Source organism: Lonchura striata, chromosome 2 (assembly GCF_046129695.1).
Source record: "Lonchura striata isolate bLonStr1 chromosome 2, bLonStr1.mat, whole genome shotgun sequence".
Taxonomy (NCBI): Eukaryota; Metazoa; Chordata; class Aves; order Passeriformes; family Estrildidae; genus Lonchura; species Lonchura striata.
The window spans coordinates 91,112,438-91,140,402 of NC_134604.1; the positions used below are offsets into that span (position 1 = coordinate 91,112,438).

Here is a 27,965-nt window from a genome sequence, read left to right on the forward strand (position 1 = left end):
TTTTTCCATACAAGCAAGATTCACGTGTGTGTGTGTGTGTGTGTGTGTGTGTGTGTGTGTGTGTGTGTGAAGACAGTAGGATATTTGGGATTCTACTTTTTTGATATAAATTACCTGTCAGGGGCATTCTAGAGTCATTCTATAGTCTGTCTGCCCACAATAGCTCCAGTTTGTGAGCTCCCTTCTTTGCCTTGTCTCATGTGGTGAAATCAAGGTATCTTTCAACATCTACAAAACTCTTTTGCCAAATGATGACATAAGAAGACACTAGAGAGTCATTTAGTGATGGTACAACAGGTGCTTAATCATCAAGCAAGAAATCTATTAGAACTGAATTTAATATCCTCAACTGGATAACAGACATGTGAAGGCAGGAGAAAGATAAAAGGAACTGGGCTTCCTCCACAATGTAGTTAAGTCCACAATCTAATGGTTGCAACCCAGACATACGGAGGTCGTTTCAAAAATGGAGAAAAGAAAAGCTATTTTTTGAAAGGGAGTAAGAAGTAAAAAGCAGAGTCAGTTATTGAAGATCTTCTCCATAACATCTTGTCATGATAAGTACAACAGCCCCATTGGGCTCCCTGTCTCAAGGTGCTTAGTGGTGACTCAGATTGCACAGAAAATATCCCCACCTCAACCCTTCGATGTCTTGCAGAGGTATATAACAAACCAGGAGCCATGATGTCCTGTAGGCTCTGGCTGGAGGTCTGTGCTGTTGGTCAGTGCTTTTTTAGTCTGAGAGTTCAGCTGTGGATGGCAGTGGCCTGTTCTGCCCAGGAGTTTGCTCGTTGTCTTGCTTGCTGCAGAGGGAGTGCCACTGTCCAGATGAGCAACTTGGTTTTGCTAGTGCCTAAAGCCATTTTCAGCCACCATTTTAACCTCTAATGAAAGGAAATCTCATTCACCTGGAACCAAGACAGGCACAGAGAGAACAAGATGACAGTTCAGAACTTCCTTGTCTTTGAAACTTCCAGCTTATTTCCTGGCATCAATCTGTGAATCATAGTTGACAACTAAGTAGCAAGTTCCAGATCTTAATATGCTGAGTATATTTGGCATATAGCCAGCCTATACTGCATTCAAGTCAAGGATCATGGAATCAGCTCTCTTGCTCTCAGTGAGATTTTCTGATTAAGTATGCTGCCTTCCACAATCATTTAATTTCTTAAATATTCTGATGTAATCTCATATCCTTCTACTCATAAAATACAAGCAAAAGTAGGAACAACACCTTAGGAATACTTTCAAAGGAAAAATAATGGGAAATGACTGTGGAATGAGCATGTGAAACAGTTGCTTGCTCTAAAATCTGAGATACTTTGGCAGTGTGGGACAACTCATAGGACATGTCTAACCAATTTTTCCTTGAGGTCAGAAAATTACTTTACACAGAAGAGAGGGTCCTTCAGAAGTCAAGAACGTTCACCTCATAATGTCCCTGCCTAGAGGACAGATAAAAGGAAGGAAGGGCAGGCTTGGGAATCCCTTCCTCTTGTTCACAATGAGTATATAGAATAATAGAATTGTTTAGGTTGGGAAAAAACTCTAAGATCATCAAATCTAACTTGTATCCCATCACTTTCAGGTCCACCACTGAATTATGTCCCAAGAGCCACACCCACACATTTTTTTAACACTTCCAAGGATGATGATGATTCTGCTATTTCTGTGCCAATGCCCAACTGTTCTTACAGTGAAGAAATTTTTCCCAGTATCCAATTTAAATTTTCCCTGGCACAACTTGAGGCCATTTCTTCTTGTTCTGTGTCTTGTTAGCTGGGAGAAGAAACTGACCTCCACCTCACTACAACCTCCTTTCAGGTAGTGTGGTTGTAGGTGGTTCCTGAGCCTCCTTTACTCCAGGTTAAACAACTCCAGCCCGCTCAGCCACTCCTCATAAGACTTGTGCTCCAGACCCTTCACCTGCTTCCTTGCCCTGCTTCTTCAGCTCTAAAGTTGTGAGGCCTATATACTCTTCTTAGGACATTTTAGTTTCATTCTGCAGTTTGGTGACTACAAATGTAATTAGTGGCAGGAACCCAAATGAGCTTTGCTCAGTTAAACCTTCTGCTACACCTCTGCAGCCTGTCTACACACTACGCACTGGTTTCTTTTGGGATTCATCAAGGAAGAGAAACCAAAGGACATTCATTGGAATTTGGAGTAAGTGTCTCAAGGTCTGTGAACTGATGAATCACTCTTTAGATTTTTTGATCCTTAATGAACACCTTCTGGCTGTATTTTTAGTCACTTCTCTCAAAACTTGTTAAATTTGATGCATATTTCTGGTTAGTGTCTAAAAACCAATGGAAACTAATCCTACATGTTCAGATCTATATTTGGGAACATCTGTGTCTAGATTACTCTAAAATCAAAAGAGAGTCTAAAATGGGACATGCTGAGAGTACAAGCAGTTAATATAATATTGTTTTAATATTTCAGCATTATTTTTCTATCCTGTTTTTCATGTTCCCTAAGACATTACTGGAACAGCTGAGACCAGATAGAAAAAAAAAAAAAAAAAAATTCATGAATTCTGAAGAAAATTAAACTGTTACTTCATTCAACTCATTGCTTAAATCTGCCTTAAATGCTACCATGCCAGAAGAATGGAAGGTGGAAAATACAACTATTGAGACTTCAGAGCTCACTAGAATCAGTGTTTGATGTGTGTGCCAAGTAACTTACTGGAAAACATAATAAAGAGTAGAACTGGTGAAATGAATGATATGTTGGAGAAGAATCAGCATTGCATACCAAGAAGGATGTCTTGTTTTGCAAATCCATTTGAGATTCAAGGAATGATATTTATTTAGATAAGGATGGTTCTAATAATATTAGATACTTGGGTTTTAAAAAATTTTTGAGCTGGTCTTTTACCATATGCTCTCCAAGTGTGATCATATAAGATAAACAGAAAAGGATACAAAAAAATCTGAAAGAAAGAAATCTCATCACTATATTACACAATATAATGCAGTTTCCAGAACCCACAAAAATCTCTGCTGTTAAACATCTTCAGAAATTTTATGGAGAAGCTTAATGCCATGAGGTCAGTTGGCAGATAATACAAAATTCATCTGAACAGACAAATCTTAAACTGGTAATCCAGATTATCAGAAGATTTTTAGCAAAAAAAAAATCAACTTTATCTTGGCTTAGTGAGTTGAATTGTCTTGCTGAGAGGTCACATCGTTGACAAAAGTGTACAAAGATTGCACATCTGGGGATAACATGGAGCATAGAGGGAAGGCAGAGTGGGGCAACCTGTTTTGGCAACAAAAAGCTGTTCAGTTAGCTTAGCTGTATCACTTGATAACTCTCTTCATGTGACAGGGTAATAAATGACAAGTGAAATTTAATATACAGACACACAAAGCCCTCACCTTCTGTATTCATTGGTAAATCAGCACTCTGGAAAGTGTTTTCCACTCAGGAAAGAGATCTCAGACCTCTTGTTCATGGCTCTTTGGAGAGAACAGCTCAAGAAGTAACCTATGCAATGTTTGAAAATAGTAAGAAAAAAACAGAAGAAAGAAACAGGACACTGTTGCTATAATATCATATCTGGAATATTGTATGTAGTTTTGTCAACATTGTCTGAAAAGAAGTATAAATAGAAAGCATACAGGGCTTCTCTTTGATGGGCTCAGGCTGCAATCTCAGAGCAGACTATGGATTTACTGCTGTAATCCCACTCCACACTTCTTCATGCTGTCACTGATCTGGTTCACACAGTAACCTGGTAGAAGACACACACACTGAAAAAAGGAAGAATTTCCTGCCAGGTGACTGAGCTGAAAGGGCACAGCCACATCTGTGGGTGTAGACAAGGAGATACATGAGAGAGGGAGAAAAGTGGCAGCCAGTCCTAGGAAAACTCTGCCTTCAGCTGTAGCTTCACAAACTATTTTGACCAGCTTTGCTGATGAAATTGGGCCCAAGCTTCTTTGCCTGCAGCTACTCGCTGTCACCCCTGAAAGCCTCTCCCTTTTGATGTTTGTGCAGCTGTTCAGCAGCTCAGTGGGGGAACTATCTGAAACAAAATTAATCATTTTTGTTGGATTATTCTGATAGAGTTTGCAGCATACTAGGACAAGAAATGCATGTGGCCAAAGGACAGAAAAAAGCAACAGGGACTGGAAGGACTGCTCCTTTGAGCAATGCTAGCTCAAAGGGGTTTGGAAACAAGTAAAAGACCAAAGCTCCATAGTTCAGGAAAAAGGATTAAATCACATGAGGTCAATAAACTGGTGTGCTAAAAATAAATAGGGCATGATCATTCACTATTTCTTAGATGACAAAAATTCAAGTACCTTGTAAAATTTTTAAGCACTGGTTTTAAAACTAGTGAGAAAAAAAATCCTGTCTAGCCTTTGTGCAAATTTGAGACCTTCCCACCACTGCTGGAGGCCAGGTGTACCAACAGCTCAAAAAGCTATTTAATATAGAGAAGCGGTACATTTGTGGCTGTTAGGGTTGCAGTGGACACAGATTTCACCTGAGAGCTTTTCCTGTGCACCCAGGAGCTGAAAACGGAAAGAAAAGGCCACATAATGGTGGTTTATATGTTTTTATACCTCTTACATGTATCTCTACTATTGGCCATTGTCAGAAGTTACCAGCCTAGAGACAGTTGCTTTGAATGAGGCTGGCTCTTCTGTTTTCACCTACTTTACTTCAACTATATGTGATATGAATACATTGTTCACATTAGTTATATTTGCAGTAATTATTGTGGAGACACAAAGTCTGCATTAGATATACCTAAATAACAAAATAAAACTAGACAAGTTCTTTTTCCGAAACAAATTATGCCACTGAAGATTTCTTGAAGAATGTATAGACATGGTGTTACTGGAGCTATCCGTCATACTTACCCTTGGACAGAGCAGTACAGATAAGAAGGGTGGCTTTAAAGCAGTGGCAGTAGATAGCCTAAGAGCACCTCTGAGCTCTGACCCCACAGCTCTAGGTTACAGCTAACAGTGGAAGTGTCCCGTGGAACTACGGATGGACGAGGGACAGTAAAGCATGGCTTGCAACATATTGGTAACAAAAAGACAATCTCTTTTCTGGGGAGTTCATCCTAAAATACTAGAACAAATTGAAAATGCATTTCTGACGAAAACCTTTGTTGGTGCGTGGGGAGAACCCAAGTTTCTAATTTATGGCAGGATTGAGTTGGGTTTGGTGCCAGCTCCTGCCTTCCTACTGATGAGCCCCGGAGCTATTAAAGCGATGTGCCGGGAGGTGAGGGCGCAGTCTCCCCGCCCGCTCCCCGCGCCCCGCCGGCCGCCCATCGGCGCGGCTCCCGTGCCCGCCCCCGCCGCTCGGCACGGCCGCTCCCGGGCGGCCGGGCAGGTACCGGGGCCGCTCCGGGCGGCAGCTCCGCCGCGAGGGGTGTCCCTGAGCAGCGGCTCGGCGGTGCCGGGCGAGGATTGGGCAGGGCGGGCGAGCGGCTCCGCGGCTCCCTCGCCGCGTTCCCGCAGCAGCAGCGCGCTCGCCGCCCGCGCCGCTCCCGGCCCCGGCCCCGGCCGCCGCCGCATCGTGATGCCGCATCCCGCGGCGCCCCTCGGGGCCGTCCTGCTGCTCGTCCTGCTGGCGGCGGACTCCTCGCAGAGTGAGTACCGCGGGGGCTCGTCCCACCCGCGCACGCCGCCGAGCATCCCCCGCCGCCCTGCGTGTGTGCGAGCGCGGGCTGTGCCGGGGCGGGGTGGGGTGCGGGGGGATGCGCAGCTTCGCGGCTGCGGTGCGGGCGGCGGCGGGGTCAGGGGATGCTGGCGAGGGGCCGCGCTGAGGCCGCGGCCACCCACGGGCGGCACCTTGAGCAGGGAGAGCGCTCGGTGCCCCCGGAGGGGCGGTAAGTGTGCGGGGTGGGGGTAGGGGAATCCGGGGCGATCAGACGGGCTCAGCTGTTCACGGCTGCCTGTCCTTGCTCCTGCTCCTCTCCTCGTCCTGCTCCTGGCCTCCCCCGCGCCGTCCCGGCGCTCGGCTGCCCAGCCGTGCTGCTGCGCGCCCCGGAAGCTGCCCAGTTCCTGCGGCAGAGGCAGCGCCGAGCCTACCAGATCTTCGAGGAGACCAAGCAAGGGCACCTGGAGAGGGAGTGCGTGGAGGAGCACTGCAGCAAGGAGGAGGCCCGGGAGGTGTTTGAGAATGACCCGGAGACGGTAAGGACGCAGGGCCGCCGTGGAGATTTGGGGGGTGGGTGTCCGGCTCTGCGCTCCCACCCACCCATTATCCGCGGCTGGATGTCAGCTACCGGCACAGCTGGGAAAGGCATCTGGAGGAGGAGGACCCAGGGCCATTAGGTGAACGACTGGAAGACACACTCGTGCTCAGCCTGCACAAGGGCTGTGCCAGGGCTGTCCAGTCAGGAGCACCTCGGTGAGCGTGGTCCGAGTGAGCAGCCCAGCCTGGCGCCGGCTGGCGAGACTGTCACTGGAGGGTAGAGCGGTCCTGTTCGCCCATGGTCCAAATCCATGAAGCAAGACCAGTGCAACCTAATGACACAGCTTCTCTGTCTGGATACCTTGCCATCCCTGCTCTTCCCTCCAGCTTCCCATCCCAGAGGTATTTAAAATCCCCTCAGTGTTGCAGCATATGTCACAACTGAGGCTTCTCAGACGAATGTCCTAACCATTCTTAAATCCATGGGGGCCAATTCAGCTTGGTCAGCATCTTAGAATCAGTAGGTTCAGGACCTGTCACTACAACAGCAGGAGGGCACATATATGGAAATGTGGTTCTGCTTCTAACACTGTGGATTCACAGTTACAGACTGCACACTGTACATGGAGCTGTCTTTTCCAGTCTTACCAGGGTTGACTTTCACTTCAGTCCTCTCACTTTGAGCAGCATACGGATGCTTTACTAAGCTTGGCTTACTCCTCCAGTCATTTTACACCTCCTCTCAACAATGTTTTGGATAGGCTGTTCTCATTGCAAGGACTATCTGGCATCGATTTAGCAGTGGGAAGTGGATTTTCTTGGTGCTCAAACTGAAGCTCAGTTCTGCACAGCATGTTCCTGTTAATGGTATGATGCTCCAGGGAGAAGACAGGACAGAGGAGGAGAGAGAGAGAGTGAGCACATGTGTGTGTACACAGAGGCACAAACCACAGGCAAAGGAGGGACTCAGCAGAGATGTTTTATGCTTCAGTAAGGCAAGTCTTGACACGTTTGCTTCATTAGCAGCCTCAGCACTCGATAGACAGTGCAGTAGCTTGCTGTCACAAGACAGTAGTAAGTACAGCAAAAGCAAAGTGATGTGGTTTTGACAGTCTTTATTTTTGAGATTAATATGGAACACTTGCCCAGGCGGTGTTTAATGTTACACCTTTTATGTGAATGCATAGTCACTGTGTGTGGCAGTGTTTGCTTCTGCTCTGCAGAAACTGAGAGACTCCAGAATGTGGATAACTGTAATGGGGTGAGAGTGGCTGGCACAGCTACTGTATTTGTGTTGAGTAATGTAGCATTAAACTTGATAGAAATATTCACCACATAGCAGTGAGTACAGGGAAAACTATGATGAGTGTGATTTTATAGCCTTCTGGACCAAAGGTGATCTAAGGTCACTACTTTTACTAACTGGCTGCTGGCCAAGAGGGTAGCTAAAGGTGATGCATTGATAGATCACTTTAAGGGTAGGATAGTGTACAAATATGTCAGGAGTTTTAAACAGTATTTGGTACTGACTTCGTAAATTGTAAAGAATGCATGGTTCTCCTACTGAAATGACAATAGTGAAATAATTTTTGGTTTAAAATCTTTTCACATATAATATAAATTCTTTAAGACACTATCATACTTTTAATGTGTTTTGTAGGACAATGCTGGCTTTCTGTTATTCCAAGTGATTTTGATTTTTTGGTGCATTTCCTTTGCTATTGCTGCTAGGTTTCATTCTGTTCTGAAAACCTGAATAAAGGCTAGATGGGCTTCTAGTGTCTGTGCCCCCTAACATGTCCTTCTACATGAGGACACTTAGATCTGCAGTGACATAAGATCCTACCTTTTCTGAGACACAAACCTCCCAAGAGCTGTAAAGTTGCTTGTTAAGTGCAGTATGTTCTACTCCTTGCATTACTGTGCTTCAGTTTGATTGAGAAACAAGTGTGCTTTAATCTATCAGGGGGTTTATGGCCCTTCCTGACCCTTTTGCAATCAGTATGTGATGTGAAAGCAGCAGCTGCTGTTCAGTAGCAACTTTCTAATGCATGGTGGCAGAGGTTATGTATGTGGGCTGTTGCTGCTCTGCACTGGAAGACTTCACTGTTTTGTAGTGCATAGGTGACTAGTCTTTCGGCAGTAACTGTGGATTTCATGGACAGAGTATTAATTCACAATGGAAGTATATTTTAAACAGTAGGGAGTTGTAGTGCTGTCATTTCACTGATGCTGTGTTGTACTGTCAGAAGAAGGAAGCTAGTTGAGACAGACCTGACTTAGGAAAGCCAACAACTGTTGTAAACAACAGCAAATTTTTGAAGTATTACAGTAACTGCAGTCATGCCTCAGTGTATTGCCAGGCTGTGGCTGATCCATGCTGGTAAAGTGAACTTGTATTGACCAGGGAAATGAACAGATTGCTGTTGACCAAAGAAGATTCCTTGTAGTTTAGGAAGGATGAAATTTCTGCAAGTGCCTGCTGAACATGGTCACATGGATTAACTATTTAGGTTGTAGAAGAAAGAAACAGCTACAATACTTTTTGCCCTGTGCTGAGCACTGTGAGGCTATGCAGACAAGCCATAACAAACACAGCAGCACAATCTGTCTTGTTGCATCTACCAGGTTTTATGCTTTAAATTACCAGATGAGTATCTATGTAAGCATTTGGCTGTTTACTGTACCACAGGAGCAATGGTCTTGCAGCCTTGACAACTGAAAGTTAGTTTCAGATTAGTTGATCAGTCTTGATGCTTCTCTGTTCAGCCTCAAGGAAGGTTTGTGATATCAGACCAAAAGTGTTGTTCCTCTTCCCTTTTCCCCTCCATTAGATGCTAATGAAATGTATGAGTCTTCCTTACCAACCTTGCCATTTTTGACTATCCTGTGGTTCTGTGAGGAGAATTTTAAGGCCTAAGTTTAAGACCTATGATGACTCAAAGATGTGATAGGAAATTGCATTAACTGATTCAATAAAACAGTTCCAGAAGCTGAGGTAAGATGAAGTAAAGCTCTAACATAGCTCATGTGATGCTTCCTAGGTAAAACCATATCTTTATGCAGCCAGTTGTAACATCTAGCCAAGAAATAGGAAAGATACCTATTTCCTGGACAGACCATAAATGAAATGACGTGTCACATACCTGTACCAGAGCACCCTTTTCCTGTGCCTTCCATTGTTTCAGTGATCAGCTTTCCAAAACAACATCTGCAGGCAGTCAGCAGAAGATGCACATTCTCTGAAACCTGAAGGTGGATTTTGCCACATGTGGGGTTACTTACATCAGCTGCTAAGAATAGTGCACCAGGCGGGGCCCAAGAGCCATTCATGTGCAGGGCAGTGCAGCTTTTGTATTTTATGTTACGGAAAATATAAATATCAGCTCGCTCAGACTAGAGGAAGGAAGATCAATTGCAACATTTTTAGATTTTTTTTTTAAGAGGCAGAACAAAACTCAGTCTGTGCCACTTGTATGACTAAACATGGTAAAAGCAAGTAGCCTGGATTAATGAGTCTTGCAGCCTACCTTTTTCATGAAGCTGATTATAGCATCCTTAAACATTACTGCAAAATTCTGGGATGGTTCCTGTTTTGTAATTTCATTTATGCTAGAGGTGCCAAAGAGAAAAATTAAAAGATAATATAGTGGTAAAAAAAAAGAAGGATGGAAAACATCTTGATGGGAGGTATGCAGACTTTTTCTAAATGTGATCTATTCAAAATACATGTGCGGTGTAATAGATGGGATGAAGTTTCAAAATATCTTGGATGCAGAGATAAGAATGTTATCTTATTTAAGATGTTGACAAAGCCTTATAAAAGCAGCACTGCAGAAATATTTGACCTTGGTATGCAGTCAAGGTATTACAGCTTGTTAAGTGACTGATAAACTGCTCTGGAATTTGGTTGACCCGTTCTAAAAATCTGGTCATCCAAGCATGTAAAACAAAGGGCAGAAGGGAGTGTAGATCGGGATCTTCTTAGAAACATTGCATTTCACTGAAGAAAAACATGTCCTTTTGCAAGGAGTTTCTCTGTTTTGAAAGGCTCAGCATAGGGAAGATGTTTGAATGCAGCCTCTTATCCTTTGGTATGATAGCACAGCACCTGTCCCTGCACATCTTGCTTGCTGTTGTTACTGCTGAAGAATTACTGCTCTTCCTGCACCTCACCATAGAAATTACTATGCTAAAAAATGTTAGGCACACGAGAAACGCTGATGTAGGTCAGGCTGGCCACCTGTGTTTACTGTTTATGGATTTGGCCCTCAGTAGAACACTGTGGAAAGCCAGCTGGTTTCCATGTGCCTGCAGAATGGACATCTGATTCATAGGCAGACACGTGAAAAATCTGGATTTTGAGAGACTTGAATCCAAAATGTTTTTTTAAATCTACGGCTTGTCAGATACACAAAACATTGGCAGAGAATCACAGCATTACTTGGAACTGAAGAGGAATCTACCCCTCTGTCCCACTCATGGCAAGGGCAGCAGTGACACCAGATCAAGTTTTTGGGGACTTTTAGCAATCTTGTCTTGAAAATTACTGATCCTAATAAAACTTACAGCAATGTCAGCATTCTTTCTGCTAGGCTGGGTTTATTGAGAAGCTGAAATGCAGATGAAGCAATGTATAGGGTGTGGTAAGGGTCAGTTTGGTTGTTTTTCAGCATGTTGATGGCTCACTGGTTTTATTTTTCATGTGCACCATAACATGACATGGTCTTGATAACACAGATGACCTTCATCCTTGGACTAGGGTCATCCAAACTTCATTCTGATCTTTTAGGAGGTGTGCTTGTCAGGCAATGTTTAGATGTTATTTCCAAGAATAACAAGGTAGATGCACACTTGTAAATATTAATCAGTAAAGTATGAAGGCATGTAGAGGGAGGAGAGGAGTTACTGGGAGAGTAAAGCGGTGTAAAATTTCTTTAAGTAATTTAGTGAATGTTGTGTAGTCTAGACATGAAAAATACTGATATCATCTTTAGATACAGATGTCATAATCCCGGTATAGAATATTCTTTTAATAACCAGGCAAGAATCTGCTTTTATTTGCTGTGAAAGTTCTTCTCAATATACTGATTTATTTTGATATTTTGGCAGAGCATGGAGAAAGGGTGAGATTTATAGCTGTATACATTTCTTTATCTTTTCTTGTTGGTGCAGAGAGAGAGAAAGAAGTATTGGAAAATGCTGTGCTGATGTTTTAACCTGCTTGGACTCGATACATGTAAGAATGGGCTCCCAGGCACAGTGATACCTGCTTAATAGCTTTTGAGAAAGAAAATACAGGGATACCTAGACTTTTGTCCAGGAATGGGTTGAAGGAGAGAAAAAGGAAGCAAAAACCTGAGTGCCCAGGTATATGCCACAGTGGCATCTCAGCCTGCAGGGATGAGATCTGTGTGTCTACCAGGTTCACTCCCTTCCCTTTCTTTCCTTCTCCTTGTAGTTTGGTATAAAATACAAGGGAGCTTGGTACCAAAACCTGGGTCTAACTGGTCTGCAAAGCAAAAGGATTGGGACTGTGGGCCAGGACGCACCCATGTACTTTGCAGTACAGACACAGTATTTGTTGGCAGTGGTGGTGTTCAGTAGCAGGAGGATGACAAAAATACTCCTGCCTGCCTTAAGAGGCAAGTTATGCATTTATTGGCTACATGTTGCTTTATCAAAAGTTTTTGAGAAAGGTGAGTGAAGTTTGCCATTGGTGGAAGCAGACACAACTCCATCAACTCTGCTGGACTCATACCTACCTGATCTGTATCAGTTTCCACTCATGGGAGAGGAGCCCAGAAATTCAGAATAGAGCTGGAAATACTGACACACCACATCACAGAAGTAATGCATGCTAATTGTCCTGTGCAGCAGGAGGGAAGGAGCAAAAGAAGACAAAAGGACTAATTGCTAGGGGGCTGTTTGAAGATAGGGTGGAAGAACATGCTAAGAATGACAAATTGTAGAGGGGGGTTTACACTGGTTTCAAGATGGATGATAATAGAAAATGTAGATGAAGTTAGGGTAAGTCAGTTTTCTAGAGTAGTAAAATAAGTTTTAATAAGTACATGAGAAGGGAAAAAAGACAATTAAAAATTAAGAAAACAATTTTGTGGCCATGAACTAATTTAATTTTTTTTTTAATTTAAAAATAAAAGAAGCAGCCTACGGGGTATTAATATAATTTTTTAGTGCAGCTGCTTAAAAATCTGGCGAGAGAAATATTGAATGTATATAAATTGCCAGCTGTGATTCAGGTGTGTTCCACACTCTGAGTGACCTTAATGAATTACAAGCAGTCACTTTCCTCTAAGTATGAAGAACAAGGATGGAAGCATGACCACAGATTTGGAAGAAACTGAGAAGGAGCAGAGTATCAAGGTTTACTTCTCCCCTCACATTGCTTTTCAAGCCTTTGGTTTCACACTGGGGATTCATCTGCTCTAGTAGAGATAAGCAGATGTAAGATTTGTCTGTTCTTTTCACCCTTCTTGCACAGCAATTTGGGGGACTGCGTGGACCAATTAAAGTAACTTAACCTAAAGGAAAGTAGTCTGCAGAGAAAAGTGGTAATTTTGCAGCTGAATTGGCTCCCCAGGCCAGTGGGGACTGACACAGTGGAAAGGACAGCCTGAGGTTAGGATGGGAAGTCCAGGTGCTGGAAGAGAAACAGAAATGGTAGTCACAGCTCAGCCTGTCAAAACAATGAATGAACAACCAATTATGGAGAATCTGATTGAAGTTTTTCAGCAGGTCTCCTTTCTGTATCTGTGCTTTAATCACAGTTTTGTTATGACTGGTGTTCAATAGGGTCCCCATGCATGGATATCTGCAGGGAAATTTACTTATTGATGGGTTTGTGGTTTCTTCCTGTTCCTTTGAGCATCAGCAGTGGGAACTAGAAGAAGAGCAAAGTTGGGAAGTAAGGAGGATACCCAGGGAGGGGAACAAGTGTTGGTGTTGTCTTCACTGCACACACCTGCCAGAAGAGAAGGGTACAGAAATGAAGAGATAAAAGGAGAATGGGTCATGCTTGCACTGCACAGAATCACATGTTCCTGGAAAGCTACCATATTTGGCTGATTCCTGAAAAAGAGAGTTCTAGTTTAATTCCAGAAAAGCAAAAGTTACTTAATTATGAAAGTAATAAACAGGGAAGTATGAGATCAGATTCTGTCACAAGGGCCTGGTATAATCTAAGATGTCACTTCCCTATTCCTTACTTGCCTGTGCTCTCTGAGTCCAAATTCTTAAATGCCTTAATGTGACTGAGTGCTGTTAGTATAAGTTGCAACCTCTGCAGATCAGCAAGATCCAAAGAAACAGTGTGATTACATTACAGGGAAGGGGAAAACTAAAGTGGATAAAATGTCACAGAATCTATGAGAGAGAGATCATAGATATTTAAATCATGTTTGATGTGATATATGACATGTTCTGTTTTAAATATGCTAAAATAATTACAGAGTAAATATAGATGGTGTTCTAGAGATAGCCTTTTACTTATGTTACATATTTTGTCAGATACTGGTTTCCTTAATTTGACTAAACTGTCTGAGCAAGTGTTAGTATACCACATTCAAATACTGTGACTCCTGCAACAAGTAAAGATTCAAATAAGCAGCATTGAGTGAGATGACATTTGTCATGAAATTGAGATCTTGCACATTATTGCAGCTGGAGGGAAAGCAACCTTTCAGTTCTGAAGCAGTGGAGGAGACATCAAGGCATTTGTGATCAGATTTCTGTCACAATAACGTAAAAGCACATGCAACTAATTGGAATCACACTACAAATTATTTCTGTTGGAGTATTTGGCACCAGTTATATCCATTTCACACTGTTTACTGCCTAATCAAACCTTGCATCAGGCCTCCTATGGAAATCATGTCTTTGTGCCCCCTGCATCTTCACACAATGTAAAGTATCTGTGACATACGTGAACATTTTTTTGTCTTTTGTTTTCTTTCAGTAGTTTTTTTCTCCTCTTTAATTATGCATTCCAATCATTGGTGGGTTTTTCCTCATTGCAGAGAAAAAGTTTTTGCTGAAGTGGCACCTCAGTAAGCTATTGGGAAACAATCTTGCTGTCCAGAACAGAGCAAAGGAAGTTAGGACAATAGATGGGTTTTATTTCAGACTTGAGGATTCTGCAGAGGCATCTAGTCTCCAGATGTCATGCTGGACAGTATGGTCTTGAATGCTTCTATTTTGGAAAGTTCAACAGCTTGGTAGAAGTGGCAGTCCCAGTCTTTGTGCACCTAAGTACCCGGACAGTGTGAAATGAATACTTGACAAATGGACAAAAATATCTAAAAACTACCCTAAGCAGCTGTAATTTGGTGGTAGGAGATAGACTTGGATGCTTCTTTTGGACTGTAATGTGACCTCCTTGCTTCTCTAAAGCCTCACTTGCCAAATTGTGAAGTTCTCTTTGCTCTTCATATAGAGAATACAGATTGCCACAAAGCACAATAGGAAGCACACTACCCTGGCTGAGTGGTGGGTCCCTCATGATGAGAAGGAAAGCTTGTGCAGGCAGCATGGCATTTGTTTGAGCATAAATTCTGAAATTACTGATTTTACATATTTAAAATTCTGAATTTCAGAACTGCTTCATGCCCTGATAGAGGAGGAAGGCCCATATTGTACAGTGTGAGATTTGCTATGCACCTAAAGTCTAGGGCTGAGTTTTAAAAAAAGCAGGAGAGTTCTCAAGCATTATTGAGATTTGCATTCTTAGGTTGTAATAGCTGAAAACTAGCAAACACTGAATTATAGCCAGTTATGGTTGGTAGCAGTGATTCATTCAAGGATAATGCAAGCCCTTAGTGTGGAAACATGAAGAACATTTATAAATGAGGTCTGGCCATAACCAAGACAAACATTCAGTCCTGATGGAAAGGGGAGAGTCATTATATGGAAATGAGAAAAAGGGCATCATGTGGGAGTTGTTGCTACTCTCTTAGATGTAACTAGGTAACTAAGAAAGTGCTTTTTAGAAATCACTGTTGCTAACACAAGTCGGTGAAATGCTCCAGTGTTAGTGGCACTGCAGTCGCAGAATCACAGACTGGTTGAGGTTGGCAGGCACCTCTGGAGGCCTTTTGGTGCAACCTCCTTGTCCAAGCAGGGCCACCAAGAGACAGATGTCCAGAAACACGAGCAGCCTTCCTATAAACTACATCTTTTATTTGTGGCCTCTAGAGCTCAAATATGATTTTTGTAAGATTCCATGCCTTGCAGTCTTACCTGACCTGGTACTCAAGCAAAATAAACAGAAGCAGTAAGTAGGCCCTTTTTTGTGATGTCTCCAGTGTTACCAGTTACTTTAAAGTAAAGCAACAGTGAGAACATTTTCCTGGTGTTGACAGGGTCATTGTTATGTTTTCAGAAGGGCTATTTTTATACAGTGACTCATGTTAACGCCTGTTCTGATTTGGTGTTTTTCCATGTTCTCTAAAACGCAGCAGGACGAATGCATACCCTGTATAATTACAATAACTTCATGATTTTACCACTGTGGACTTTGGCCATAGAGTTGAAAATAGATGGTGACCCCAGACCCAATGTAGGTTTCCTTTGGCAGGGAGGCTGACATAGGAGGCTAACATTCTGCCCCTTCCACTCCACAGCTGTGAATTCTTACCTTCATGTTGCTGTTCTCCTCTGTTGTTTCAGTGAGTGGCATTTGGGGGTGGCCCCAGAGAAACTGTTCTTATCATTTGGAAAGAAAAAAGCCAAATACAAAAATGAAAAACCTGGAGTTTTGGGGAGTTGTTTGCTTGGTTTAGTTTTTTTGAGGACACTTTTAAAATTATGCTCTCTTAGGTACACCCACTAAGTGTTGAAGTGTCTGTTTTATCAGGGTAATAGTAAGCTCCAGCTACAGGTGGGAGAGGAACACCTTAGCCCATGTTCGGTGTTACTCTGCCTTGAAATAAAAGCATGCACTCTCACATCTTGCAACACTGCTGTGGAAGCAAATAATTGCATTTAATCCATCAGAAGACTTGCTTCTAGCATGTACATATATATTTGTGTGAAATAGGTGGGGGCTGTAGAGCTTAAATCTTTTCTTTTAGAGCACAGCTCTGTCTCCTGGGCAGCAAGAGAAAGGTCTGGAACTGAGCTGAAATAAGCAAGCCAGGACCTGTCTGGAGAGGCTGGCCTGATGCCATGCTTTCCACACCACTGGAAGGGTGGAGATGTGTGGATGTTAGGCACTTCCCAGTCTCTCCTGTTTCTTCCTCTTTACCTGAGATCTCTGCTGAGCTGTACTTTGGGTGGCACACGATGTGTAACTCATGGGTGAGTTACAGCTCATACTACAAGTTTGACCTGTAGTAGCAGCAGATAAAAGATATAATTTACAAAAGGACCATTCATGCTACTAGGGCACCACAGGCTGCCAGTGTTCTGCTGCCAGGCCCTTGACTATTGTAGCTTCTACCATCCCAACCATACTGGTTGATAGGTAGAAGTCCGACAGAGAGAAAGTTTGGTGGGTCACACAGAAGAGAGGTGGAAATACACTTAAGTTTTCTTGGTGGGAAGAGTCACAGAGGTTGGAATTTTTGAAGGTACATTTGTGATGTTTGGTCTCTTGTGGAGGTTGGAGTTTCTGGAGCCTTTGTCTTCCTTTTGCCTCCACTGGGGCATTACTGCTGGACAGATGGATTAAAGAACTTGGTGAGGTCAGTGTCTGTGCAGCAGCCTGTCCAGAGGATGTTTATGCTCAACATGTATGTGTTTATAACTTTTTAATTTAAAAGCCAGTTGCTCCTGCTTTTATTTTCAGCAGTAATTAGCAAGCAGATCTAAAGGGGAAGGGCTGACCACACTTAAATGTTGACCTTTTTTGTCAGAATCCAAGCAGAAAATTTAACACTTACATAATTCTGTGGTGATTTTTGCCACCCAAGTGGTAACAGTTAAATTACTTCCTGTGTTTTGATCCTGTGAACGGTGTGTGACTTTCTGGATGGTGAGAAGTTTATTGAGCCTGAAATTGAAAGTGGCTTGTTGAAAAATCAGCAAAATAGTAACAGAGAATCTTTGCCAACTCCTTCTTAACAAGCATTTATCTTGGCATTTTTGTAGAATCCTGAAAGTACAATTGAACACTTCTAGTAGAAAGAAGATGAGTTGCACGCTTTTCACAGGGACCTAACCCTGCATAGGATTTTAATTTTCTCTAACATCTGGGGGTCATTAAACCTTAGTACACCACAGAAGACTGAAAAGACATTAAAGAGTTCAGTGTCACATGAGAAATAATCTGTATCAGGTTAGGCGCAGCTTGAATTTTTAACCAAGAAAACTTCTTATCAGTGTTTTTTGAAAAGGGACTGCAGTTTAAGCAGGTTCCTTTTTTCAAGGTGTAAGATCATTCATTCTTCATTCTTGATTAATCTTTTCTGTGAATGTAAATGCATTGTCATTGTATTTACAAAAGCCAGCTGTAAGAAAAATTGAGTAAGGAAAAGAACGAAAAGTTAATCATACAAGAATGAGTAATGTTAGAACCTGTGAGCACGTGTCTTTATTTTAGAATGATAGTATCAGCAGGTTTCTTAAACCTGGAGAAGTGCTAGTGATCAGCATGTGCCTTTGTATAACATAAGCAAATGACAAAGACAGGGAAAGAAGAGCTAAATTTCTAGTAATAGCCTCCTGTTTAAATCACTTGGCCACATATTTTGTGGAATGAAATTTCTGGTGGTACAATGCCTTAGAGTTTCACTTATGTGCTGTTCAATTGGCATTGAATCAATACACAGTCAGTTTGAGTTTGGAACTTACGTTTACAAAAATAAATCCTATCCCACTTTTCTAGCACTCAGCTCATTCATCAGCGGTCAAGGAGAAAATGCCTTTGCCACCACTGACATGGAGCAATTAGGCTGATAGCCATTAATATGAAAGCTCCTATTTATTGTCCTGTGAGTGCCAGAATAGTTGTTCTTGTCAGAGTCTGGATTATCGTGTTGGTGGTTAAATACATCTGCACATTCTTGTGAAGTACATAGAATAAAGGGGAAATAATGAAATAAATATTTGGAATATTTTTTCCAAACGAAAACTTAAAAAAAAAAAGGTGAACAAGGACCATAGTGAGTTCTGAGCTCATTGCTCTGATGACACATTTCAGGCTGAAGAAACATTTCAAAGCTCAGCCCCAAAATATGCCAAGCATATCATCCTCATATCAGAATTGAAAATAAACATTAGTGTAAGATGCTGCTTCTACTTCTTTGCTGATGCTCTCATAATTTAGGCTGAATATTTACATGGTGTATTTCAGTAACTGGAGCATATTTGCCAGAAGCAATTGATTCTTCTGGTAAATGACAGCAGTGAAATTGATTGCACTGGACAGTCCGGATCAAACTGAATCATGGTGTGTGCCTGTCTCTGTTGTTTATACGTGCCTGTATAGATCTAATCCAAGCATCTGTAATAAGAGGAGAAGATAAAATAGTTTCTTCTCTTGCACATTGTATAGACCAATTTAATTTTGTAGAATGCAGGGTATTTACTGTCCCAATCTCATTGAAGATAATGGTATATGGATATTGTTCCTCTTGCATAAAAGAGAATTATACTGTGCATATGCTTTCATAATTAGCTGAGAAGTGGTTTATTTAAACAACAAAAAAAATTAAGCACTGATACAATGCTTAAGCTTTTCCCATTCAATGCCCCAATTGCCATTTTAACAGCACTTGAATTAGTGACTTAAACATTATGAAAACCAGCATGAAGGTGGAAAAGAAAGTTTTTTTCCTGGCTATGAAGTTTTGTATTTTTTAAGAATGTGATACAGTTGCCAGCTTCAGCCAATCTCCCATTCTTCCATGCAGCACAGCTGCATTTTCTGCTGTTTCCCTGTGTTGGTGCAAGCAGCCATGTGACTCACAAGGCCTCACCAGGCTGACTATTCTAACATGCAAGGTTAGATTTACATCACAGCAGCACAGGGATGCTGCTCTCACTCTGTGGCTGCACTTTGTTGATGCAAAGTAGGGAACAGTAATGCACGACCATGTAGCTAGCACGAGAGGGATGGCAATGCTCTTTGCAGTCTGGCTTTAGACAAATGGATGTCAATTTTCCCCCCTCTTGCAAAGTGTCATTGCTCCCTTCTTCGAGCACCCAGGATGTGATGTGTGGTACAGCAATGGGTGCTGTTTGAGTTGTAGGGTGCTCCTTGTAAGAGCAAAAAGTACTTTTTCTAGGGTCTGTGGTGTTCAGGCCCACGTCCTGCACCTGCTTTTGAGGAGTCACAGGGTGACTGAATGATCCTGTACTCTTCCCTCTGGAGTTTTGCCCCAGATTTCAATTCCTTCCCCTACCTCATACCATCAGCAGCAGCTTTATCCCTTGGAGGGTATCTTCATACTCAGTCACTGACCAGATCAGCTGCCATCAAAAAATACCTTGAGACAAGCTAATGTTCCTTTGCTTTTCAAATGACAAAATGCATGTATAATACTGTGCTGCTCCTAGTTCAGAATAAAAGGAAACTAGGTGTTTGGAATTGTAAAACAACTGCCGTACAAGACCACTAAAGTAACAGCAGGTCTTAAATAGTATGAAAATAGAAGCAAATATGACTCAATAAATCTTTGCTTTTTTTTTTTTTTTTTTCTACAGGATTATTTTTACCCGAAATACTTGGGTGAGTTGCAGCTTCTATTTCTACTTTGTAGGAGTGCTGGTATGTGCCTAACACTGGAGCTTGTCACAGCTGAAGTCTCTGCTAAGGAAAGGGATGGAAATCTGATTGCAATAAACATGCGTTGCTAACTTTTAAGATAGACTTTATGTTCCTAATTGTACTTTGAGGTGTGTGTTTTTACTTATGTGTACATTTGCAGACAGAGATGCTTTATGTGCTTTCTGCATGTTAAAATCTTGATGTTGTGTATGTATCTGTGGCTTGCAGTGTTATGAAATAATTTGTAGTTTTCTACTTTTTTCCATTTTTAATTAAGTTAGTTATTAACTAATCTCCTTTTAAAAATAAACAGGTGCCTGATTGATCTACTGCCTTATTCTATTGACTGTATCATAGTCATGGCATCATACTACTTTCTGTTTGTGTTAAATATGATGTATTTAAGATCACAAATGCCACAGTGGGAGAAAAAACTGTGTGCTTTTTACATATTTTAAGAAGTTTAGTTGGTCAAATTGGAGTTGCTACTACCATATTTTTAGAACCATAGTAGCATCTGGTTAAGTGATCATCTTCTTCAAATGGCTTTTAACTGCTGTACATCAAAGCTAAAAGATTTTAATGAATTTCAGAATTTTAAGGCACCTGAGAGATGATAATATTGCATAGATTTTGTATCTACCCTCCAAATCCTTGCAGGCTAGGTATCATTTTATGTGCTTTGAACTGTTGTCCTTCACCACTGTAACAATTTCATTTTCTGTTTTTCAGCTTGTATTCAGAAATATGGGTCGCCGTATACGAGAAATCCAGATTTCCTTACATGTGTTCATAGTAAGCACTTTTGGGTTTTATTTTGTAGTTAAATGTTCTCTCATTCTACCTGAAGGTGTGGGACTAGCTCACCCATCTCTGTTTTTGGTAGTATTTCAGTGCTGGTCTTCCTGTTCTCCAGGCTGAAGACTCCATACCACTAAACAAAATCTTTCCCATTTTATAACCTAATGCCATCTTGCTGTCCTGTTTTAGTGCTTTGATATTTTACGGTGCAAGTTTCTTTCCCACCAGTTTCCCAAAGTTTGAATAATATGAGAAGCAAGAGGGACAAGAGCTAGGAGGTACCATAAGGCTATACACAATGTTGGACCCCTCGATTTCTGTTATTTTAAATGCTAGCTGTGGCTTACCCCATTTAGGAACCTCAAGAAAAGTTTAAAGTCCAACCAGGCTTGTGCTAGCCTTCTTTATATTAATAGATCAGTTTCATGTATCGTGTGACTATGCTTTGAATATTGCTACCTTTAAAACCTCAAATTAATTTGGAGTATAAACTGATAACTTTGTAGAGTGTGAAGGGTTTTTTTGTTCTTCACTAACATTACACAAGAAAATTTAATGAATTCTTATTAATTCTTAATACCTTTCTAGTTGCCTTTTGCAGTTTTGCAATGCTAAAGGTAGAAAACTGCATAAGTATTCTAAATATATCCTGTGAGCAGTTCAAATGTGGAGAAAATCAGATGTATGTATATTTATTTTCTTTTCAGTCCTGGGTGTCAGTCTTTTATTGTGATCACGTTTAATTAGCCATGTGTTCATACAAGTGCTACCAAAGCAAGATCAATATTTAGTCATCTTTTCACATTTATAAACTGCATTAAAACAACCTTTTTTTAAGAGTGAATTCTAAGGTTAGTAAGTGGTATGTGAAGAATTTCCCTCACATACTGCAGCAGTGTCACTTATGGATGTTGAGTCCTTTGAACTGGGAATTCTCAGACCTGTAGTACCTGTGTTGGCTTCAGTATGCCAGCTAGTCCAAAGTGGGATGTGAGGCTGAATGCTTACATTTACTTGTGCATGTGGCACAGCAAAGAGGCAGGAGTTTCTGCTGAAAATGGTGATATTGACTGGGAACACTTGTTCCAAACAACTAATCAGGTCTCTGAAATGAGAGTCTAAAGGGTAGTGATGAAAAAATCTGAAAAAATAAAAGTTGAATAAATGTTTTTGGGGATTTCTGCCCATCAGATGCAGTGGTTTGGAAAGAAAATGATAATATTTTCCCCCATTAAAATATTAAAAGGTTTTTAAATGCCTGAGTTTTGTCTAGCCAATTCACAGGAAAAGTAACAGAGAAGGAGCCTGAAATGCTCTTGGAAGAATGACAGCCTTAGTGCTTGGCCAATTCTAGTGTGTTTCTTAATTTTTCACAGATGCTGCCAAATGGCTATGTGGCTCTATGGGTTTGTGCCTGCAAGGCACTTCCAAACCTTTCTTCTTAACTTTCCACCTTTCTCCTCTCAAAACAAGGTAGTGAAAGGTTCTTTTGTTGTAAAAAGATATTGAACAACCAAAGGGCTGGAGAGTGATTGACTAATATAGTTTATACTGGAAAAAAGGTAAAAAATTTAAGTATGACAGTGATTAGACAGATTAGACAGAATATGTGAGGATTCCTGATTTCATAAACTCTTGAGATCAGGTTACAGCTAGGATTCAGCTCCAGATTCAGAGGATTTGATACAGTGTGTAAATAGGGATTTCCAGCTTGGGTGCTTAAATGAGCAGTATTCCCATCACAGTCAGCAGAGAGTTAATCTCTTCTGGTTCTAGAGGGATTCCCCCAACCAAACTGTGTCTTCTCTGAGGAGACCTGAGTCCCTTCACAGACTCTGTTTATTGTACTATCTTCACTGACTGTGATGAGTATTTATAATTGCTTTGTAGATAGTTGCTTACTTTACACATGGATACCTATACTTCCTCTGCATGTCTGGATCTTTTTCTAAAAGACATCCTCAAGGTCATCTAGGAATTAAGGATTTAGTTCTACAAGGCTTTGGAAAGTTCTACAGAACTTTTGGGAAATGAAGTTACACATGGCCTTAAAAAACTCAATTATATTTTTGTTAGGTCACATGTGCCTGCTTTTAACTATTAAATTACTGAGTGTAATTATTTGCAGCCTAGCATTTTATGAAGTTTCAATATGAACCATTTTGTGGGTATCAAAAAATAAATTCACAGAACAAAGTAATGAACTGAAAGTGACAGTCAGTGGGCATAAGCAAAGTCTGGTTTCCATTCAGATTTCAAAGATGGAATTGGTAGTTCTATTCTCTGTCTGCACTTATGAGCTTCATAGGTGCTATCAGACACAGCTCAAAGCACATGAAAAAGTCATGTTCATCACTACTTTTAACAGCTTTACCAAAAAACTGTCATGTAAATGAATGGGAACAAAAGCTCAGGCTTTTTCTTTTGCAACGGTTTCAGTCAGGAGCACCTTCTATGAAACCAGCAGAATAACACAACTGTGAAGGCACCAGAAGAGTATAAGAGTGTATCTTATGTTCTTAAACTTGTGATAAGAGGGAGCAAACAATCAGCACAGTGTTTGTGTGATAGAAATCTCTGTGGCTGATATTTATGGATTATACCATGGGCAGTTACCCTGATGGGCATTGTTATTACCATGTGGCTCTGCAAGGCATGTCAGAATCCAGTTTGAGGGGAAGAATCAGGAACTTGTGGATACACCAGATAAGTTGTGCATAATCCTGTTGACTGGATTTACTTATCAAATGGCTGAAAACACTGCCATATTTAGGAGACCTGGTGTGAGCTGATTAAAAAAACCCCTGTAGCTTACTATACCTAAACCATCCTTTTGAATGTACACACTCTGATCTGTCTAGGAAAAGGAGCATCCTGGACAGACTTGCTCTATTGTGGCTCATTGCCACCTTAACCTGGCCTCTCCTTCACCACTTCTCCACCTCCAGCAGCGTCATCTGGGCAGTGATGTACTGGGAGGTGTTCTGGCAGGTGGATGTTAAGGCAGCCAATGTAGCTGGTTTTTGTTTTGTGTGGCCTGGCCTCTTTGGCAGTGCCTTTGCCCCAGCTCTCCACAACTGGAAGGTTCTGTCTGAACATCAGGAAATGCTTTTTCATTGTGAGAGTGAACGAGAACTGGCACAAGTTGCCCAGGGAGCCTGTGGAGTCACCATCCCTGGGATAATCAAAAGCCTTCTGGCTATGGTCCTGAGCAACTGGCTGTAGGTGGCCCTGCCTGAGCAGGGAGATCACACTAGTGACCTCCGGAGATGCCTGCAAACCTCAACCACCTGAGATTTAAATCCGAGAGTCAGTGCAAACAAAAGTGCTGTTCAGTGCTTTATGAGACATCAGATGGAGCTGCTACTGCCTGCACTCACAGAAGTGTTAAAGTTCTTTCAAGGTAGCTTGTCATGACAGTGACTTTCAGGATCACACAGAGGAAGCTGAGAAGAGACCTGACAAAAGTAGGAGTCTTAACTTTTCTCAGTTTGAGACGTTTCATGGGGCTGCTAATCTACAAACAGTTCCTCTCCTAAAAGCCTTCCTGTCATGCTACAAAGTCATGTTTCAGAATATCAAGAATCTGTACTGGACTCAACAGAAGCAGTGCATGGAAACCAGTATAGGTCTTTTCTGCTGCTGGTCACTTAGTGTGTACACACTGGGCACTTTCAAATGCTGGGAGGAGATAAATGAAAAGAAAGGTTCTTGAACTGGTGAGCTTTGCAATCTGCAGAAGAAGCTCCTGCACTGTTTCTTCTGGTTAAAGTTGTGAAAACAGTTAACATATTCATATTTTTGAAGACCACTGATCTAGAACACTGGTGTTAATAGGTTACTACTACATGATAGCTACCAACTCATTTTTTGTGGAAACAAGGATGTTCTCTCCTCCTTCCTTTAGCTACCTCTTTGAAGCACCGTCCCTGGGTGTTGTGCAGGTAAGTGGGTTGGTGAATTTGGACACGTAACTACAGTTAGTGAATAGTTACATGATGCTTTGAGATTTATTCCTTCAATCGTTTCCAAAATGTGGTGACAACTCCCTTGCTTCTTTCCAATGAGAAAACTGAATGTCAAATCCTGGAACTTGGCTTAAAAATCCCCATAGGAACATTGTCTCTTTGTACACTGGATTAATGGTTTGCTATTTCTTGGCTGTTAATACATGGGTATTCCTTTTTTATTTTCATTCCATGTAATAGAAAAGATCTAATAAAAATTTCATTTATAAACTTTTGCTGGATTTGCCAGAAATCTATCAGCCCTGGTAAGATTCTCAGTTTAACTACCAAAAGTGATTGAAAAGCGTGTCCATCCTTTCTTGAGTACTTTAGTTGATACTGATTTTTTATTTTTCTCAAAAATTAACAAGAATAAAAAAAATAAACTACAATGAGTTATTCCTTTCAGGATATGTCCTTCAGATATGGGGGTGGTACTTCACTCTCTTTCACAATTAAGTGAATTCCACTGCATGTGCTCTGCAAAATTCCTGACACAGCTTGTTTGGTATGTGAGCACTAAGAATTAGCTTATAGTTTTGCCAGGTACAAGTATTTGTGAGTGATTCCCCAGGACTGTTTAAGATTCCCATCTTTTAATGAGAGTGAAACACCTGGTTGTCAGTGACTTCAATGTGTTCAACTGTTTTGTTTTGGTGTTTTTATTCCTTGCATAAATCAGATTTGCCAAACCAGTGTTCTCCCAATCCTTGTCATAAAGAAGGGACTGTCAAATGCGAGGATCTCAAGGGGGATTTCTATTGTGAATGCAAGCATGGCTGGCAGGGAAAAAAATGTGAAAAAGGTAATTTGGTTTCATTATCTTTTATTCTTGTAACAAAGATATTTTGGGTTTTGCTGTATTCTCAAAGGGTTACTGATACTGTGCTGCATAATTCAAAGTCAAAGAACTGAATCTGGATTACACATTGTTTGTGTTTTTACCCTTCTGGGAAACAGGTAGTTTTTCACATCAACATTTTTATATTACTTTAGTGGAGCTCAGCTTGGTCTTGGCAAGGTAATCCAAGAAGTTCTGCTCCAACATTCTGCTCCACCCCTCTGAAAGCAGCAGCAGAAATAGAGCAGTAGTGGCTTTTCAAGCAGAACTGCATCAGCTGCTGCTGTGAATCCTGGTGTAACACATCACAGACCACAGAGCCAGAGAAGCTGGCCCATCTTCCCATCTAGCATCCCTGCAGTGGGAACAATGACTTCCAGTTAGCAAGTTGAGGTTTGAGTCTGATGACACACAAATTGATAAAATTAGTCTCTTGAAGCCTCCTTGCTGGTCTGACCTTATTCCATCCACTTAATTCCACATATTTCATTGGGGTATTTCCATCACCTCAAAATAGAATTTTAGACAGTAAATATTGGTACAAAAAGTTCCAGCTGCCTATGGAGTTTTCTCTACAAGTTATCTTCTCTCCTCTTGTTTTCTGGTTTCTTTGGTTTTTTTCTTCTGCCTGCAAAGCTTCCTGTCAGGGCCACTGCTTTTTTGCTTGCCAATACTGAGTAATGGCTAGAAATTGTATTCAGCCAGTCCAGAATTGTGGCAACCAAGACAGCAGGAAATCCAATCCTTTCCTTTTCATGTAAATATTGTGATGAGTTTATAGGATCACTAAAGCATCTTATTTCATCAATTCAGAAAGCAGACCAGTCAGTATCCAGTTGGCTTTGAGAGCTCAGACACTGATCAGTCTGAAGTATATTTCCTTATTTTCTTATAAAATGCCACAACATGCCGTTCCACTCAGCAGCTAACTCTGGAGTCCCGTAGGGTAGATTGAGGATGAAACTCAGGCTCTGCTGGATTTTACAGGTTTTTGCTGCCAATTTCAGTGGGCCACAGTTAAGCTCATAAATGTTCGGCAGGTGTGAACTTGGAACTTCCTATGTTCTCACGAGTTCTGTCATAGTAACAATACAGTGCTCCTGTTTCATTTAAAGATTTTTCTTGAACTTCTTGGCTATAGCATTATTTTAGTACTTAGTTATGATATAAAATACATAGTTTGTTTCTGCAAACAAGCTTCTTTGCTTCCACAGTGACTAAAGATACTTTTATGTGTTCTCAGAGGTGTGAAGGAGATACTATTCAGTTACAGATCCCTCTCTCTCTCTCTCTCTCTCTCTCACTTTCTTTTTTTTTTTTTTTGTAAGTTAAACAAACTTGAGCTTATACACATGAAGTGTTTGTGCTTTTTGTTATCACTGTGTTGCATCTGTAATACTGTTTCTTGTTTGATCTTTCTCCTTCCCAACACCTATTGCACTGTGACCCTGTAGATTATTTACAGATGTGAAAAGCTGTGACACTTTCTTTTGATGTAGATGTTGATGAATGCAGAATGCAGAACGGCGGCTGTAACCAGCTCTGCCTCAACAAGCTAGGCAGCTACCGGTGCTCATGCTACAGTGGCTATGCTCTTAAAGACAGCAAAATATGTGAAGGTAAGCTTTGCTGGGACTCTCAGTTTGCTTCAGGGGGTTGCTTCCTGACTTGTGTCTGTATTTTGGAGAGCTGGGATGCCCTGAATAATCCTGGTCTGCTCCCTAGCCCAGCAGAAACTTGCTGGTAGCTCCTCTTAGCTCTTCTCCACTGGGGTTGTGCTGGGTGCTCCTACATGACTGGGCTTGTCAGCAGTTGGACAATGATACTCTCAAGAGCATAACACAGGCGTGATTCACAGAGGATTTGTGGCTTGGATTGTGCTAAATTGGTTTAGTTGATCAATCCTCATATCCTGACATTGAGAGGAGGAAGTGTTGGCCAGATTTGTTGTCATGATTCTTTCCAGACTCACAGTGTTGTAGTATGTGAGCCATTTGTTTTTCTTTTGTGTGTTTCTTATTTTATTTTTTTAGATTTGGATGTGTGCAGCAGCTAATGAATTTGGATAGATACAGAAGGCTAAATTCACTGCAACTCAATATTAATAGGTGTAGAAAGGCCCTAGTGAAGTTTGGCAGCTATTTTACATACCAGCTGAGAACAGAAAATGAGGACCTGAAGTTTCTGATTGAAACTGCCGAATGAATTTACATAACCAAAACTTAAGCAACTGAGATTTTAAAAGTGTTAAGAGACTGCATGCTGAGACAAACTCAATAACTCAACAACAGGTGGCTGTTAAAATTACGTTCATCTTATGAAAAAGCAGGTATATATCTCTTAGAGATGGGTGTGATTACATATTTCTAAACAATTTGCATACATGATGTGATCAACTTCTTAACGCTACCAG

The 27,965-nt window shown here is 41.3% G+C and overlaps 1 protein-coding gene across 1 annotated transcript in view; it reads left to right on the plus strand.

Annotated features, from left to right (window-relative positions):
* The first annotated feature begins 5,520 nt into the window (after positions 1-5,520).
* GAS6 (growth arrest specific 6) overlaps positions 5,521-27,965 on the plus strand; it is a 37,852-nt gene continuing 15,407 nt past the window's right edge. Inside the window, exons 1-6 of the mRNA XM_021545624.3 lie at positions 5,521-5,626; positions 6,007-6,173; positions 19,840-19,864; positions 20,636-20,698; positions 25,394-25,516; positions 27,052-27,171. Coding sequence (XP_021401299.2) covers positions 5,557-5,626; positions 6,007-6,173; positions 19,840-19,864; positions 20,636-20,698; positions 25,394-25,516; positions 27,052-27,171 — 568 coding nt within the window. The 5' untranslated portion in view covers positions 5,521-5,556. The remainder of the gene's footprint in view (positions 5,627-6,006; positions 6,174-19,839; positions 19,865-20,635; positions 20,699-25,393; positions 25,517-27,051; positions 27,172-27,965) is intronic.